The sequence below is a fragment of the Triturus cristatus genome, chromosome 5_2 (assembly GCF_964204655.1).
Source record: "Triturus cristatus chromosome 5_2, aTriCri1.1, whole genome shotgun sequence".
In the NCBI taxonomy this organism is placed as follows: domain Eukaryota; kingdom Metazoa; phylum Chordata; class Amphibia; order Caudata; family Salamandridae; genus Triturus; species Triturus cristatus.
Genome location: NC_140588.1, coordinates 390104838 through 390124179, shown reverse-complemented (window position 1 = coordinate 390124179; position 19342 = coordinate 390104838). Strand labels below are relative to the sequence as shown.

The following is a 19342-nucleotide window of genomic DNA, read 5'->3' as shown; positions in this document are numbered from 1 at the left end:
CTGTTTAACCCCACAAAGCAAGGGGATGAGCAAGGCACACTTGGTGCCACAATCCCTGAATGTGTCCATGAATAAGAACAGTCCCCCTTCAGACAGTTTCCACATCACACTTGTTCAGGCTACAAACAGTGGCACTTCTGACACCTCCATACGAGGCAGAAGCCACCATGCCCCCCAAGTCTACCTCCACTTTCCAGCTTGTCATTTCCAAGAACAAAAATTACACAGCCACGACGTATACCGCTTGCTTATGCCCGCGCAGTCTACTTGGCTGTGATCCTACTGGAGCCCTGCAGGGCTTAATTCATCTGCATATGTGGGCGGGTATTTCCTTCAGCACACCAAAATTACACTTAGTGGCTTGCGCAATCAATTACAGTTTTTCGTGAACTGGCACTGATAACCCGCTGATATCGTTAATGGCCTTACCAGTGTGGCCATCCAAAGCGATTTTTTTTCTGCCAACCATATTAACCATAAACAAGGTGCTTGCAGCCGTGCAAAGAATCTGCTTGTCGGTACAAAAGAGCTATTTATGAACAACTATATCAACTGGGTAGGATCACCATTTTCAGCGATAACAAATGACCAATGACAGATACTGGAAATTTGATTTCTTTCTCAAGCAGAATTCCAAACTTCCTATTACTAATCCATAATCATTCTTAGTCAGTGCATTCAGACTACCTCTAATGTTAATGCATGTATATCTGATTATGTCAGTTTTCCACATGAACCCAAGCTCACCCCCAACCCCCTATATGCAGAATTAGTGGTAACAGCTCCGACTTACTCCAGTGTATCTGCAGCCCTAAACATTTTGTACATCTCACAACCTCATTGACCAAATGCTGATGCCCGTAGAAAGATGGTTGCCCGGCCAAATTTCTTTCACACAGAATACAAGCCAGGGGCATGGTGAGAAGAAAAATCAGAGTTTGAAAGAGGCATACCTGTTTTGTCCCCCTGGCTAGTGGAAAAAGCAGAGCACTTTCAGGTGCATTTGCACCCTAACCATTGGATACACATAGCAAAATTCAACCAAAGAAATAAAAGAAATTCCGCATCCACCCTCCAGAACCCCTCCACAAAAAGAGACTAATAAATGGAGGTAAAGTCCTTCTCTGCATCAAACATGTCCAATGTTGGAAAAATTACCAGGTTGCCACTCCACGAGGCCAAACAGTAAACACCTCTAAGGCACAGGCAACCACTACAGAAGGAGACTTCAATCTTGGCCATTTAAGTACAAGGATAGAGGAGGAAAATGGAATGAAATGTGCTTTATATATGTACTTAAATATACAATATTGGTGAACAATATGCATATAGGTGAGGGTGAGACACTCCTCATGGCAGGCGCGCAACACCCATTGGACTCACAGGGCTTCAGCCCCCCCGTCGTATGTGGCAGCCCGGGATGAGACAGCTTCCCGGCGCGCACACAGCCGCACCCGAGCACTTCACAGGTCTTTAAAAGACCATTTGTATGTTAATGAGGCCTCGCTGTTGTTTCACCCCTTCTAAGAGCCCCTGCAGCTCCACTCTGCCTATGGCTTAAAAGATTCAGCCCCCCCCCCAAAAATTTTCTTAGCCCCCCCCGAAATGTGGCTCTAGTTGCGCCTCTGCCTCATGGCAAGGACAAAACCAGATGCAGAGGTAAGCATCAACAAGGATTGGGGATTCGTGTAGAACCAGGACTGGCAGGGAGTCAGACACCAGGTAGACTTTGCATGTTAATCCGGGTGCATTCTGTGAGTCACAACCAGTGTATGCATGTGCCAGTTCTGCTTCTGTACACATGTGCCCGATTAATGCAGTGGGTCACAACAGGTGGAAATAAGTACGAAAACTGCATAATCTGTCACAACCATTGTCTGTAGTACCTAACCTATGTGTATCCTCTGTTAACTTGGTTTTGAATCACTTTGTATGGACAGATGCACAGTCTAGGAGTTGGGTCACAACCATTATGGAGTGCCGTGCTAATGGGGAATAACCATCATGTAAACGTTACAAATCAGTCAGTGTAAATGGACATAGCCACTGAACGTATGCCATATTTATGTATCATGCTACCACCCATGTAAGTGTACTTGACAAAAACAAAGTAATAAGACACTCAAGTCAAGTCAAAATACTTTATTCGGTTAAAAGAAAATAACCATAAAAGCAACAAAAATACAAATACAATTAAAAATAATACAATATACAGTTATTGTTACAGGGGAGAAGTACAAACAAATTTCCATATGGGCAGTTTAACTAGTTAACTGTCCATTGATTTACGTAATTTAAAAACATTTTTAAAAAATTCTGCCAGCGAGGCAACAATAAATACAGTGTCCATTCTTTGCAATTCTAAAAACGCTGGGCGGCATCTATGTAAATTCAACTCTTTAAGGATTGGGACAATACATTTTTTACGGGGCAAGGTATAAAATCTACAAAAGAACAGCACATGAATATCTGATTGCGAGGATAATTCATCACATGGACATAAGCAGAGTTCATTTGACCAAGAATTCATTTCTGGGAAAGTTAATAATCTAAAAACTATATTAAATCTAAAACGTGTAAGACGACATCTATCGTGGGTTGCCATAGAGAGACATAAGTATGGTTGTAAGTTTGCACCACTTAATATCAGTTGGTGGGAACACACTGTTTTTTTCTTTTTTTCCTCACACAGTCTTTTTTCCCTGAGATGTTCCATACAGGATTTTTTCAATAATTTTCTGGAGATGTGTACCATTGACATTGGATCCTCAAAATATTGTTCACAATATATCTCTGTCAAGAAAGTCTTCACATAGTTTAACCATTTGAAAACATTTACATTTTCCAGTTTTAACACATCCTGGATTATGGCGCGATTTACAACACACTCATTTACAGTCCAGACCCTGTGCCATAACAAAATGGGCTGAATTTTTATTATATCTGAAATATATGGCTGCCCCAGCTCCTCATGACAATTTAGGGTTGCAGTACTATCGGGCACGGACAGCATGTACCGCATAAACTTATTTTCAATTATTTGGATAGCATCTATGTTAGCATATCCCCAGAGTCCTGCTCCATAGACAGCCACTGATATACACGTTGCATTATAAACAGTTAAAATTTCTCTAAAAGGCTTCTTTCCCATTTTCTGTATAAAACTCTTTAGGGCCATTATTGTCTTTGAGAGCAAAAGAGTTCTTGCCCTGATCGCGTTTGTCCACGTGCCAGTCTCATGGAATAAGATGCCTAAATAGGAAAAGGCGGGCGTGTTTTCTAGACTAACATTATTTATTGAGATAGTTTTCATCCTTTTCTTAGTTCGCGTTCCACAGTTCATGGTAAAAGTTTTGCTACAGTTGATTTTTAAGTCCAAACTGTCCATGAACTTATTGAAGGATGTTATTAAATTTTGTAGGGCATTTGGTGTTCGTGCCATTAAAACGGCATCGTCCGCATACAGGAGTGCGGGAATACGCCTGCTGCCAGCAACAGGCATATCCCCGCACTCCTGCAGAAGACGATCTTCCAACCCATTTATATAAATCAAAAACAGGAAAGGTGCCAGGACACATCCTTGGCGTACTCCACGCCCTATCCCAAAAGGTTTACTACATTCCCCCCCTTTTCCATAACGAACAGTTGCTGTAGCCCCAGAGTACAGCTCCCTCAGAAAGGAGAGGATTGAATCATCCACGCCCATTCTTTGCATTACTTTCCATAATTTATTGTGGGACACGCAATCAAAAGCCGAAGTAAGATCGACAAAGACAAGATATAAACGCTCCTTCTTTATCGATGTATACTTCTGCTGAAGGAAAAATAGATTTAAACATTGCTCTATAGTTCCTATGCCCCTTTGAAAGCCAAACTGAAGGTCACTTATAATCCCATTATCCTCCGCCCAGTTTTGTAATTTAGCTAAAATAACTCTCCCCAAGATTTTTATGGACGAGTCAAGTAGGGATATTGGCCTATAACAGGCGCAGTTTTGTCTGTCTCCCTTTTTAAAAATGGGAACAATGATGGATGTAAACCATGACCGACTTAGGCCCTTCGCCAATGCTGCGTTAAAAAGCTGTACCAGAATGGGACCCCAGATCTCACTGTTAGCTTTATACAGATCAGCTGGGATCCCATCTGGGCCTGATGCCTTTCCACCCTTTGTATCTTTTAGGCTCAGTAGAACCTCGGCGAGTGTTACCACTATTTTTTCAGGTACCACCCCTTTTTCCCATGGAATCTCCAGTTGTGGGACTGGTACTTTTTGTGCCTCCATCTCTTTCTCACACAGAGGCAGAGACCTTTTGTGAGGGCGGTTCTAAACACATATAAAGAGTTGAAAAGTGTGTGACCCAGTCCTCCTCATTGATTGCAATTTCTATGCGTGCCTTGGTATTATCAAAAAGGAGGGGCGCATTTACCACCCCCCAAAATTCCGATGTATCTTTAGCCTGTGAGGCATCGCATAGTTTTTCCCAGGCCATCCTCTTTATATTTTTCTTTCTTTCTTGCAATGCAAGATTGTAGCGATTCCTTAAATCTCTTATTTGGGTGGGGTTCCGTGGTTCCCGGTGAATAGCGTGTTTGAGCTCAGTCAGGGCTCCAGTACATGCCTTATCAAACCATCTTTTACCATTTTTAATCCTATTTCTAAAAACCACCCTCAGACTCTCTTTAATTGTTGCTGCTATGATATTAAAATGTTCGATTATATTTTCGCTCTTTGAATTTTCATCTAAACAAACTCTAAAGCTATCTGAGCAGGTATTAACTAGTTTAGCTAGGAGTTCGTTCGGGACCACCTTACTCCACTTGAGGGAATACCCATTTTGTCTTCCCATCAGCACATCCGGGGCTTCCTGTATTTGTGGACTATCATGTAGGCATGCTGAAAAAGGACTAACAATTTTGAGTACTTGTGGGTAATGATCACTCAGTGGTAATTCATAGTTCTTATAGTTAGAGGCCCTAAATCCAGAAGTATTTGAGCAGATAATAAAATCAATGGTGGTCGATGCGCCCCTTCCAATAAAGGTTGGGGCAAACGATGTTGGGCACACGGTTAATTCATTTGCATATCCCAAATCACAATTAAATAGTATCTCGTTCAGCAAATCCCCGGTTAGAGTATGGTCAAAATGTGTAAGATCAATGTCTTGCTCTAACATTAAACCGCAAGTTCCTTTTTGACCCATTTTGCAAAGATGACAATTAAAATCCCCCCCCCATAAAATCATTACTTCCCTCGTCTTGCTTACTATCTCCCCTTGTAAATCCTCATTTAGCCTTTTCATAGTGTTCTGAATTGCGGTGCATGGAATATTGTTATAAAAATTAACTATCACAAGGCTAATCCCAGTTTTAGTATCTATCACTAATTTATGATAGTAGCTACAATTGTGATAGAAATGAACCGTCTCATATAATAAAGAGTTCGAGAGGTACGTAATTATACCACCTTTGGGTCTCCCATATGACCCTCCTATTGCAGGAGTGCAGTAAGTTTTGTAACCGTTTAAATGTATAGGATCTATTGTCCAAGTTTCTTGTAAGGCCATAATATCCACGCCATCCGTGGCCGTTTTCCATGAAGGATTAGAGATTTTATGTTTTAGTCCTGCCACGTTCCAGAACATCACCCTACAATTTCCATTTTGGCTGGGTATTATTACTTCGTCTATAACAACATGGCCTATGTCAATCTTATCTGTTTCAACTATAAGGTCACTCATAATTCCTTTTGACTTAGAGACGAAGTTTGGACTGCTATGAAGGGGTAAGTCCTTTTTACCTTTTGCACACTCTTGCCCCGACAATTTAGCTTGATTATTCAATTCTTTGGTTACTGGTGGGATCTTATTGCACAAACTACTACTAATATTATCAAAATTTTCATTGGGGAAACTAAGAGGTGGTAAATTTGGGGTAGTATTTACAGATGGCAATAGGTCAGATAATTTCTCACACCCTAGGCGTCAGTCGACCATATCCAGTGGGCTGAATCTATTATAGCAGGGGACGGCAAATGGAGCAGACTGTATGCCTGACCAATCTCCCCAATGTTGCGGACCTCCCTTTTGATTCCTCCCGGACCTTCGCTGTATTAAAGTCCAGTGGTCATCTTCCCTCCATCCCTGCCTGTTAAAATTTGAATCCCCATGCAAGTTATTTCTCCTCCCTTCCCTAGCACAATTTTCATTTCTAATCCAACTCCATCTATCATCTAATTGTTCATTTGGAGTATAGAAATAGAATAAGGGTCTAACTGTAATCAACAGATCCTGATTCCTAGGGTTCCCCTGGCAAATATAATCTACCGTTTGCGGATTTTCAAAGGTTATAACCACGCAGTCACCCTGTAGTTTCTTTCTATTACACCCCACCCATGATGCCCTTCGAACCATCAAGATTCTACTGGCCAGATCTGAAGGTATAGGATAATTAGAATTTAGCCAGTGAATCACCTTGTTTCTTAGTGCTTCAAAGGGCTCCATGGTATGAGGTGCCAATTCAGGGACCCCAGTTAATACTACCACGTAAGGGCAGGCATCCGGAGGCAAGTTTATAGTTCTGCTCTTTTCAGTTTTCTCCTGTTTTGATTTGTCTAGGTTAGGAGTAGGTGCAGGAGGCGAAAGTATAGTGGGTACAGTTACTTCAGGGGCCGTCAATAGCCCGGGGGTCCTTGTACTCACTGCTGAACTAATTGTATTTCGCATGGATTCAGGCAGAGGGATTGTAGAAGTTAATTTCTTCCCTTTCGGGAGATTCTCTTTTAAGACCGGTGGTTTAGCCACAGTCTCATTATTTGGGACTTTTTCCTGGGTATGCAACTGTATCTTTATATCCTTCTGGAGTGTTTGGAGTAGCTTCTCTATATCTAGGAGCCTTTCTTGTATGGGGGCAAGTAAAGATTTAATTAATGTTGACAGGGTATGTATCCTAGAATTTTCCCTATCTTCATAACCGTCTAGACTACTCACTGTATTACTCTCATCAAGAATATCAACTAAAAACTCATCTGGTAAAGTAACATCTATCATAGGTAGGGACAGTTTCTTGTGGGTGACAACTTCAAGTTCAGGTTCAGATTCAATCCCAACATCATTTACCACAGAGTCTTTAATACCACCCTTCTTAACCACTTTTGCCTTTACCTTTTTGCAAGTTAACTTTTTATTCTTAGCGCACTCTTTTGGAATTGCCCCCTGCCTTTTTCCTTTTAATTTTTGATTTACAGTGTCATCCTGGGTATCTAAATGTACCCCAATCATAGTTTCTTCCACAGGGTTTGTTAATTCTGATCCCATGCTGATTGGGTTTTGCGATACCAAGTCAGTAACGGCACTATTATGTATTAGCGCATGTGCTTGTAATGAGGGAAAATCAGGCAGGGTATTTTCAGGGCTACGTGCCACAGCAATATTACCTATCGATGATCTCTTTGCGAAAGCTAGATCCTGAGATACCCTTCTCTCCATTAGTACTATCCCTTGATCTATCAAGCTATTAGTACGTACAATGAAATCATCTAATGTTCCCGTCAGCTTCTTCCCTCCATTGACGGTCTTACTTCTAGTTTCCCGCATATTCATGTTAACAACAAACAGTATGTAAAACAGGATTATCCTGTCTAAATATGAAAATAACCAAGATATCCGATCACACTAAATCGGGATCACATTAACATGTATAAAACTTATATATTAAAAGTGACGAGATGGGCGGGAGGAGCTTCGCGCGCATCCAAGATGGTCGCGTGAGCACAGGGCTCCCCGGACCCTTGCCGCTCCTCGCAACTTATCCTGACATTATCCTGGATTTGTGGATGGATTCTGGAAGATAAACCTTGGCTGAACCCATAACTCTTCTCAGAACGAAAATCGGACCGGGGGGACCTGAAATACAGCGTCTTACATTTTGGAGGCCCAACTGGGAGCTGTGCCCGGTGCTTTGGTGAACCGTGGGGCCGGGGAGTAGCTGAACAACAACGGCATCGGAGCATTGCCAATGACCGCGCCCTCACTTTCAGTTTCGCTTTTGCACTACTGCATGTCCTGATCGAGGAGCTACTTTGCACGGCTGGGGCGTCCTCCGGCCTTGGTACTTGACTGATTTGTTCCTTTTTCTCAACTCTCCCGAGCGGGCTCTCGGACAGTTTGTGTCTGATCTGCTGGAGCCCCTTTGCTAGCGGTCCGGGCGGACCCCACCGGTGAGCATCGCCCAACATGGGGGGCAAGGGGGATCCCGAGAAACGGAGAACCAAGACATCCCTGCGTGGAGGACCGGTCCAGAGTAACATCATGGATCGCTATACCCAGGGTAAAGGGACCCCCGGGCCGGCGGGTGCCGTCATGGAGGACTCCGGTGGGGGTCCATCCGTCCCCACGGAATTGTCGCTGCAGGACGTTATGGGCGCCATCAACGGCATACGGGAAACCATCGCCCAGCAGTACGAGGCTCTGGCCCGTAAAATTGACACGGTTGCCATTGATGTCACGTTAATCCGGGCGGATCTCTCTAAGACTAACGAGAGGGTTCAATCGTTGGATTTGAGGACATCCACTCTTGTCACGGACGTATCGGACCTCCAGGCAACTCTTGGCGATCTAAAGTCTGCAAACGACGCGATGTCCCGGCGGCTGGAGGATTTCGAGGGTCGGGCACGACGCAATAATATCCGTGTCATAGGTGTACCGGAGACTTCCAATGATCGTCCGGTGGACCTTATGGTCGAGGACCTCATCCTCAATCATCTTGCTCCTTCAGGCCTGAGCAAGTTCTTTGCCGTGGAGCGTGCCCATCGTGTCCCGGGCGGTAGGCCTCGACCAGGCGCTCCCCCGAGGCCGATCATTGCAAAACTTTTTCATTACAGAGACCGGGATGCGATCCTGCAGGCCTCAAGGGTGCACGGCCCAGTCAAATATGAGAATTCCTCAGTCAACCTCTTCCCGGACTTCACCCAACTTGTTCAGAAACGGAGAATTAGCTTTCAGGGGGTGAAGCGCCGTCTTCGAGATCTGGACATCAAATACTCTATGCTTTTCCCTGCCAGGCTTCGTGTGGAATATGAAGATCGGACTCTCTTCTTTGAACGCCCCGACACAGTGAGTGACTGGTTGGATTCCCTGCCGGAACCGGGAGACCGAACTGGGCGTACTGGCGGTGCCGAGGGCGGTGGGCCTCTGCAGGAATAATTCTTGGTCCTCCACTTTGACATTTCCTTCTGTGCTCAGCCAGGTTCTACTTCAATTGTATATTTTGTCTAATAATGTTTCGTTTGGGTGCGGGCGGGGATGGGTCCCTTTCCTCCTCTAGGGTCTTTTTGTAGCATGGGATTGTTAGGGCGACAGGCACACTGCAAGTTGGGGGGGCTGTATAGTCCGCAGGGGTGCAGGGTGGGGGGGTGGCAATGGTGTGGGGGTGGGAGGGTGGCAGTGGTGGGTGGGTTGTGTGTTTTTTCTTTTCAAGGCGGTGTTATTGTTTTCTTTCAATTTCAGGTGTCTGGCTGCGTGCCCGGGGTCTCCAGCTTCTTGTGTTGGGATGGGGGGGGACGGGTTGAAACTGTTGTCTTGGAACGTCAACGGATTGGGCGACCGTATCAAACGTGGGGTTGTGTTGCAATATTTGCGTCGATTGGCCCCTGATGTGGTATTTCTTCAAGAGACGCACTTGGTGGGAAATGTATGTCATGCTATGAACAGGGGGGGCTACCGACTGGTCGCACACTCTGGCTTCACCACTGGCTCCAGAGGGGTGGGCATCTTGCTGCGCTCCTCCCTCCCGCTTGAGATTGACAAAGTTACTCTTGATGATAGAGGGCGCTATGCATCTTTGACTGGGCGGTGGGAGGGGCAAACTCTTTCATTGGTTTCGGTCTATGTTCCCCCAGGCCTCCAGACCTCCACTTTCTCTGATGTGGGTCGTATGTTACTTGAACTTCCTGATAGTCTCCTGCTTGTGGGTGGGGATTTTAATTCCGTGATTTCTGGCGAGTTAGATCGTTACCCTCCCAGGGCCCTCTCTGCCGCCCAGGCGTGGCTCGGCGGGTTCTTGGACACTTTCGGTCTGGTGGACTGCTGGAGGTTGATACATCCGACACAGAGTCAGTACACATTCCACTCCGGGGCCCACGGGAGTCTTTCCAGACTAGATTATTTTCTAATGCCCGCGGCCCAGACCACCCGGGTCCGGGAGGTTAAGCACCTGGCCCGGGGCATCTCCGATCATTCCCCATTGTGGCTCCTCTTCGACACCGGGATGCGATCCGCCGGGCGGATCGCCCCCATTAACCCCTGGTACTTGCGTGACCCCAATATTCGCAAGGGTCTCATTAAGTCGCTTGATCAGTATTTTCTGGAGAATGAGGGGTCCGTCTTGTCCTCAGTGTCCCTGTGGGAGGCCTTCAAAACGGTCCTCCGAGGACACGCCCTATCCCTGATCGTGGTGGCCAAGAAAGCTAAGAACGGGGAGGTGGTTGCATTGGAGGCTGAGATATCGGGGTTGGAGGCTGCCTTGGAGACGGGTGTCACTCAGGACGGGCTCCATGCCCTCAGCCTGAAGCAGTTTGAATATAAGTCCCTTGTTACGGATGCTGCTCGGACAATGTATAGGGAACAGCAGGGTAGACTGTATGATGCTGGAGATAAGGCAGGTAAATTGATCGCTTGGCTTGATAAGAAGGAGAGAGTGAATCGAGTGGTCCCCGTGCTCCAGACATCGGAGGGAGTGAGTGTGACTGACCCTGGTGAGATTGTGGAGTGTTTTGCGGACTACTTCTGTGCTGTGTACTCCCCGGTGTCTACTAGAGATGAGGCTGACTCTCGTCACTTGTTGAAGGATATTGCTTTGCCCTGCTTGTCGGTGGAGGAACGTGAGCAGATGGATGCCCCACTTTCGGTTGACGAGATTGCAACCGCGATTCGTTCCCTTCGCTCAGGCAAAGCTATGGGCCCCAACGGACTCCCGATTGAACTCTATAAACTGCAACCGGATAAACTTGCGCCATTTCTCCGTCGTATGTTCTCGGAATCGCTTGAACTCGGCTCTCTCCCTGATGACCAACGCCTGGCCACTATAGTCGTGATTCCCAAGGACGGTAAGCCTCGGGATCGTTGTGCCTCGTATCGACCTATTTCTCTGCTAAACGCAGAGCCGAAAATCCTTGCCAAGGTTCTTGCGAACCGCCTGCTTACTGTTATTTGCGATCTGGTGCATCCGGATCAATCCGGTTTTATCCCGCACCGGAATACGGCCCTTAACTTGCGGCGCCTACATGGCATACTTGCAAGGGCGGAATATCTTTCAGAGCCGGCCATCTTGGTTTCCCTGGACGCCACGATGGCTTTTGATACGATAGAATGGCCGTATCTTTGGGCCGCCCTGGCAAAGTTTGGCTTCGGGCGGGATTTATTAGTTGGGTTAAACTCTTATACGCTGCCCCGCTGGCACAGGTTGTCGTTAACGGGTGGGTTTCCCGGCCTTTCGTTCTTGGGAGGGGCACTAGGCAAGGGTGTCCGTTGTCTCCCCTGCTCTTCGCGTTGGCTTTGGAACCGCTTGCGGCTTGGCTTCGTTGGGAACCGTCGATAAGAGGGATCCAGTGGGCCCTTGGCTTCGAGGATCGTGTTTCGTTGTACGCGGACGACATTCTCCTGTACCTCACCTCACCACGTAAGTCACTTAATGTGCTCTTTGACATCCTCACTTCCTTCGGCACGAACTCTGGTTTGATCATTAACTGGTCCAAATCTTGTGTCTATGCTATCTCCAGTGGCTTTCCTCTCTTGCCTTCTCGTTTTCCCATTAAGGTGTCCAGCTCCGGCTTTACGTACCTGGGGGTGTACGTCTCATTGGATCCTGCTGTCCGCTACGAGCGTAATCTCCTCTCTCCACTTCGGAGATTGAGGTTAGACGTGGCCCGCTGGTGTAAGCTTCCCTTGTCTCCCCTCGGTCGCGCGGCGCTTTTTAAAATGATGTCTCTTCCCCGATTTCTTTACGCAGTTTAGAACTCCTTTGATATTATTCCGGCGGCCTACTTCCGGGAAGTAGAGAGCTTACAAAGGAGCCTTGTTTGGGGCGGTCGTGCACGTATTGCTCTTGCAAAACTGACTCTCCCCTGGTACGACGGGGGCATCGCGCTCCCGGACATCAGGAGGTACTATTGGGCTTCCCAGCTATCTGCCATTAACCATGCCACGTACTCGCCTGGTCCGAATCCGGCTTTCGAAATGGATAGGTTTTTGTTGCCAGGCGGCAACTTTAACAGAGCGCTTTACTCTCGATCTGCTGGGAGGACCTTAACCGGTCCCACTAAGATAGCCGTACGCTTGTGGAAGGCTGCAAATGTGGCCATGGGCTGGAATGATCGCTTGACGGGCGCGACCCCCTTGTTTGCGTCTGACAGATTGGGAAGCCTCTGGACGACGAAGGGATTCGAGCGTTGGGACACGATTGGCATCAGCAGAGTGGGTGACCTTTGGGTGAAGGGTGCGGTTAGATCCTTCGCTGCGCTGCAGAGTGAGTACGAATTGAGTGAGAGGGAGTTCTTTCGGTACGTTCAGGTTCGCCACGCTTTGCTCTCGGCCATGGGAGCGGGGACTGCAGTCCCGGTGTCTTCGCCACTCGAGGACCGCATACTCGACGGTCACTTGTCCTACAATACTATTTCCCTTATCTATAAAAAACTAATAAACATCCGGGCGGATCTCCTCGTGCATCTGCGGGAGGCGTGGATCGGAGATGGGGTGGAACTGGACGACGAGGACTGGCAGTCTGCGCTATCCTCCCCTAAGGAGGTGGCTATACCCGCGCGTCTCCGTCTTGTCCAGCTTAAAATTCTCCACCGTGTCTACGTGACGGGCCCTCGTTTAGTTCTGATGGGTTTCTCCGAGGACGGGCTCTGTAGGCGCGGCTGTGGGCTCAGCGCCACTTTTCTCCATGTTCTCTGGGAGTGCCGTGAGGTTGCGGAGTATTGGCGCCGGGTGCACGCGGTCATGGAAAGTGTCACTGGGGTCGCCCTCTTGCCTGAGGTTCGCCGATGTGTGCTGAACGTGTGGGAGCCTAACGATTATAACGCGGCTCAGACTCGGTGGGCGGCCCTCGGGAACATGGTTGCTAAGAGGGACATCGCACAGCTTTGGGGTTCCCGGCGGCCTCCCACTGTGTCAGTATGGAAGGAGAACATGGACTGGTGCATGTGCAGAGAGAAGACTGTGTATGTGGCCCGGGGCAAGCCGGGGGCGTGGGGCAGAATTTGGGGCCAATGGAACGCGTACCGTGGGAACATCTGCACACCCCCCCTCGTGGACTCATCTGATGCTGACTTGTCCCCCTGATCCTGAGGTTCCCGGACTATTGCATTTCATCTGCATATGGTTGTGGCTCTCCCGTCGCCCCCACCTCCCCCTTGATCATCCTCATTGACCACCCGAGGGTGGATTTGGTACTGTGTGGACCCCCAGCCATGGTTAGACGCCTCTTTCTCGATGATTTCCGCCTTGTCTTTTGGTGTTATTTTACTTTTCTTTTGTTTGTATTTCTCAAAATTTATGTCTCCGGATACCTTCTGAGGTGCACTCAGTATTCTGTCAACTCAGCTGAGCCCCAGGGGGCCCATCGCTTTCTTGATGTTGTTAAACATGTACATATTAGCGGCCGGCCCTGGTGGTTGTAGGCCCATGTTTGTATTGATTCTTGTGTGCAATAAAGGTTTTACAAAAAAAAAAAAAAAAAAAAAAGTGACGAGATGTCAATAGAGCAATGTTAGCATGAAACCCTACCAATACATCCCACACAATTTATAAAGTACTGTATTTCAAATACCGGCCTTTCTCCCTGGGCCGTCCCGTGCCTCTTTGTGCCTCTGAGGGCCTCAGAGGGCCCGCCCTTTGCCCGGGCTTAGCCCGGCGCCGCCTGCGCGCGTCCCGCGACGCGGGAAGACCAGCGTCCTTTTGAGCGCCTCCGGGCGCGTGGCTAGCGTCACGGGTCGCTAGGGCCGCTGGGAGCTGTAGTTGACTCCGGCCGCGAGAAGGTAATGCGGCGATGGCGGCGTTTTCGGCCCTGAAATGGGACAGCAGGGTTGCAAGAGAAGGTAGGGAGAGCACCAGCAATAACCCCCGACCAGGTAGCAGGTCTCCCGTTATCAGCAGGGCTCCGTGTTCAAAGCTTCCCGCTCCCCCGGAAAACCAGCGTCCTTTTGAGCGCCTCCGGGCGCGTGGCTAGCGTCACGGGTCGCTAGGGCCGCTGGGAGCTGTAGTTGACTCCGGCCGCGAGAAGGTAATGCGGCGATGGCGGCGTTTTCGGCCCTGAAATGGGACAGCAGGGTTGCAAGAGAAGGTAGGGAGAGCACCAGCAATAACCCCTGACCAGGTAGCAGGTCTCCCGTTATCGGCAGGGCTCCGTGTTCAAAGCTTCCCCGCCCAGTACAGTGGGTGCCAGGTCAATGCAAGGGACAGAATCAGTATAGGCGTGCAGGGGGCGATTGGACCCCCAGCACCAATCTGGGAAGAGTGAAGGGCTTCCTCGGCCAACTTAGACGGTTCCCAGCAGGCGGGGGAGGATCAAGGTGAAAACTGCATCAGTGGCACTGCCGAAGAGTGGTGGTGCACATCGGCAATGCTCTCCCGGTCATGATGGGTGGGCAAGGGTAGGGGGAGAATGGTCAGCAATCTTCCCAAGATGGCGGCTCCTTTTCTGCAGTGTCGATCCACCACAGTTCTCAGACGAGCGGGTTAAGTGGTGGAGTGTAAACGGTCGCAGCAACCCCAAAGGAAACATGCTGGATGCGCTTCTGGAATTCAAAAACGTTGGAACAGCTGGGTGGAATTGGCAGCAACTGGATCCAAGGAGTGGTAGAGGGGCATTTGGGTCCCCTCATCACTCTCAGTGAAGATAGTGGGCTCCTTTATTTTTTCAAAGCCCGGTCCAGAACTCGGGTGATCAAGTGGGCAGAACCAGTGGCCCCAGCAGTGCAGGAAATTCAGAGGTGCCAGATCCGCTGGGAATAAGAGGTGGTGTTGGGATTCAAGGAGCGGTTGAGGGACGATAGGAACTACTCACCCATCTCAGTAAAGATGGCTGGCTCCTTCTCACTTTCAGAGCCCGGACGAGCAGGAGGCGCAATGTAGGCAGCACCAGCGTCCCCACAGCCGACCCCACTGGGCTATGGATCGCCAGACGGCAGAAGCAGGCAAGGACTGGCAGCTGTGATCAGCCTATGGCACTCACCTCACGCTTAGCTCCACTGGAATATGGACAGGCAAATCATTTGGGAGTGCTGCTCGGACAGTAAGTTGCAGAGAATAAGTTGCTTGAAAGGCAAGTTGAGGAAAGTTGAAGTTTCACGTCCATGAAGACACCAGGGGCTGGCTAATTCAGGGGTTTTCACTAAAAGTGATCCCAAGCCCAGAAACCTCTCTGAGGCTCAACCACCCAGCAGCCATCTTAAGTCAAATTTTCTCCTTTGCCAACAATAAAATAAAATCTCGGTCTCTAAATTTAAGAGCCATTTCTATTATTGGCCATGGTTGCCGGTAAACAGCCTTTTGTTTGCATGCTAAACAACGCATGCCATAACAACGTGGTTGTTACAACGACTGCGTTGTTATTTTGCATGCCTTTACAACGCAAGTGTCAGGGGGAAGATGGTGTTGGATTTAAAATCCAACACCTCCCATAGTGTCCGCACAGACTGGAGTTGGAATAGTAAATTATACTATTCCAACATCCAGCGCTCCCTAAAAGCAAGTCGTTCTTCCGACTTGCGTTGTAACGGTATGCGAAAAAAAGGCCTATATTCATGGTGGCCTGCTGAGGGCTGCACTATTAGTGACCTGTGCACATGTTCAGCCACAAAGTGCTTGGACAGGAAGCCATCATCTATAACTCTGTCCATATTCTCCATTTGTTTAGTCTCGTGTATCGCAAGATACTGATGTTACTCTATCTGGTGTGACCCTCCAAGTCCTCACCTTTAGCCTGCAACTACAACAATTATAATTCCAACAAGGGACAACCGCAACTGTTGAATCACTTCCACTATCCTCAAGGTCCAAAATCCTTTGCTCTGCTTTATCAATCCTGTCACTGTGGTTAGTAATGTAACAATCAAGGCGGTCTTTCAGAGTCATTTAAGATCAGAGTAGTCAACTGGGTCAATTAATGGGCAACCATGGAAATAATAGTTCCATCAATTTGTCAAATAATACACAACATAAGTCATGCTAAAAATGACAAAGTGTGCTTGCAAAGTTTTTTTCTTTCACAACATGCTGCTTTTTAAAAATGTTGAAATGTTAGTTGACAATGATAAGTTTAAAAAAATATATTATAGAAAACCTGTGCTAAAAATAGGCTTGCTGGAAACTTGAAAGTGATGTTGGGCAATGTTTGGAGGACTTAGCAAACATTGCAAAAATGCACTACTCCATCCAACCTACAGGGTGAATAGAACACATCCTAAGATACATGCCCAGTGCAAGAACCCTAAGGCTTCTCATGAAAAGGAATAGTAGTGGAAGTTTAAAGTGCTACCCATCCTTTGGTATAAACCACCTGGTGTAGTTTGGTGAAGCAAGAAAAGCTTAAGAATGAAAAGCAGCAGAGGACATGTATTTTAGTGTGTGTTTCTGGTTTGTTTCCAGTCTCTCATTATGCTATGCCTTCTTATGGTCTGGCTTGACAATGCAGCTGTCGCCAGAAAAGTATGCGAGTATCGCCAGGAGAGGGCTTTGGCTCTGCCCACATGTTGGGAGTACATGTTTTGATTGGCCAGAAGTTGTATGCTTACACAAAAATGCTCAGCCTCCACACAGATGTTATCATTTTGTTTATTTATCAAGCTACCTGAACTATCAGGGGCATTCACATGGCATTGTAACACTATTAAAGTGTCTTAGATAACCAGATAATGTATGGTATTTTTTTTCTGGAAGCAGCAGAGATGGGAAGAGGGCAGTCATTTACCTACATAGATTTTTATGCTTGGCCTAATGGTGCAACTGTCACATGACATGTTCACCTACACCATTATTATTCTACAGTTCTTTGCTTCCACCCAAATACATATCCATTCCTGTGCTATCTACCTGTAATACGTGACATTAGCATGCACCATTCCTTTAAAGCCAGACCTAATGGCATTGCCAATGCTTGTCCTTTTAGTAGATTTATCTCAATGTAGACATGAGTTGATTGTTCAATGAACCCATCATTTATGCAATTAAAATAATTCAATTTCCAGAAGGAGATGATGGCTTTCATGAAGAAGTATTCCCAGAAGCATACGAACATGGAAGTGCTCCATACGATGGCTACGAATCGGGGGATGACTACTTGGTCACAGCTACAGAAGAACCATATAGCAAAGAAACCACAGAGGCATATTACCCAGAGGAGACCTCTCCTGAATACTATCCAAATGCAAAACTAACCACTGATAAGAAACCTCAGTACACCACCACAAGCGCCCCATATTACCGCGAGAGAACTACAAGGGTCGATGAAGAAATCATGCCAGCACCAGATATCTCCAACAGTGCAGAAGGTAAGGCAGATATAAATATTGGGTTCAGTTTCAGTTTCTTTGCCATGTATAATGCACGAGAAATCTAGGCATTCTAAGGAAAAGTGATGCATCAGGTCCACAGTAATTTAGTTGGACATTGCAAAAATTGGGCTTGCACCTCCATTTGTTCTTGTTATTCTCAATTAGCATTTGTATTTGCAAAGCTTTTAATCACAAGTACATTCCCACATGTTTTGAGGAAAACCTCTATGGATTCTGTTCATCATGTTAGTTGCTGTTCTAATTGTGATTCTAGATGTCAATCGAAGCTGATGCACACAGTATATATTGTTGAGGAGAAGACAAGATGGAGGAGATATATTGCCTCTACCGTGCACACTGCTTGTTCTGTATTGATCTTCGAGAAATGTTGTGATCTCGTGCAGCTGTTTGATATGAAAACTGCTGATCCTGCTTGAAGTGTTTCTTTTATAGATGGCTTTTTATGCAGTGTCACAACTGGTGTTACTACTTTGGCAGATGAAGGGGGAGAGTGCCTCCAGGAGTGGCAAATAGCAGCTCAGTCTTGTTTTAAAAAAGTACCAGTATGTTGTAATCGATCTATTGTTTATTGACATTTGATAGCATGTCTATTTAACAGGGCCCTTTGTAGGGTCTTCATCTCCATTGGTACAGAAACGCTTGTTGCAATTATGCTGGCAGTAATGACGCCTACTTATATATGCTATATAAAAATTAGGAAGGCAAATTGGAATCGTTGCGGGACAGTGCTAAGTGGACTAAGAGCCATTCTGTACACACCTGAGATATGAAATGTCTCTTGTATAACTGCACAAAGTTTCAAACTTCTGGAGGAGCCATTTGGCATCCACTTCAATTGGCATATATGGCAGCTGTGAGAAATCCGGTTCAGGAGGCCACAGGGGAAACAGAAGTTAAAGGTCCCTAGTTCTCTAAAAGGGGGTTTTTAACCAGGGGCCGCTCCTCCGCTAAGGCGGCGGAGCGTCGCCCAACTGCCTTCCAGCACGGCAAAAAAGGAAAAATTAAATGCTAATAACAAGATGTTATTATCATTTTATATTTCTGTCCTGGGGAAGTCTTGTGGGGCGGGGCCAGGCTGCACAGGGGGGAGGAGTGGTGGAACCATCCTAAGTGCGCATGACTTCTTTTTCTTGGTTCTTTCTTTTACATTTTATTGCAGCCCTCTCGGCTGCTGACTTTATCGCTGTGGATTCCCTTTACGCCTCCTTAGGTACTCTTCCACTGGGGACAGCAAGGTAGTACCAGGCATTGAACAATCTGCAGTCTACCTGCTGCTTGGTTCCTGGGGCCAGGTGGGAAAGTTCGTTGTTCCCACTCTTCCCTCATTCCTTTATTTTCAGGGAGGGGAGAAGACAGTGAGAACAGGGACTCGATGGACTGGTCCTGGGAATCCCTGTGGTAGAAACACATTTCTTTGTGCTCATTGTAGGTCGTGAAAGCCAGCAACATGGCTTCTCCGGGTGCTAACCTGTTGCAAACATGCTAAAATTGCAAAACTGCAAACCTACCAAAGTCTCACCATGTATCCCATTTCTGCATTTATTCTGCTATAAATTCCAGAGACAAAATCAAATGTTAATCTACCACACACTTAATATTCTACACAATATTTATTTCTACAGCTAGACCAAAGCGGATGTTGTGCAAACCAAATCAAGTGTTCACTTTAAGAAAAATATATATTCAATCGAGGTTGAACTTGAAGATTTGGATCCAGTTGAAACCTCATAGTCGCACATATGACATCCTAATGGTTACAGTAATTTAATACAA

General features: G+C 46.9%; 1 protein-coding gene across 1 annotated transcript in view; it reads left to right on the top strand.

Annotated features, from left to right (window-relative positions):
- LOC146823050 (uncharacterized) overlaps positions 1–19342 on the top strand; it is a 216942-nt gene that overhangs the window by 33048 nt on the left and 164552 nt on the right. The window contains exon 3 of the mRNA XM_085607254.1: positions 17243–17545. Coding sequence (XP_085463380.1) covers positions 17243–17545 — 303 coding nt within the window. The remainder of the gene's footprint in view (positions 1–17242; positions 17546–19342) is intronic.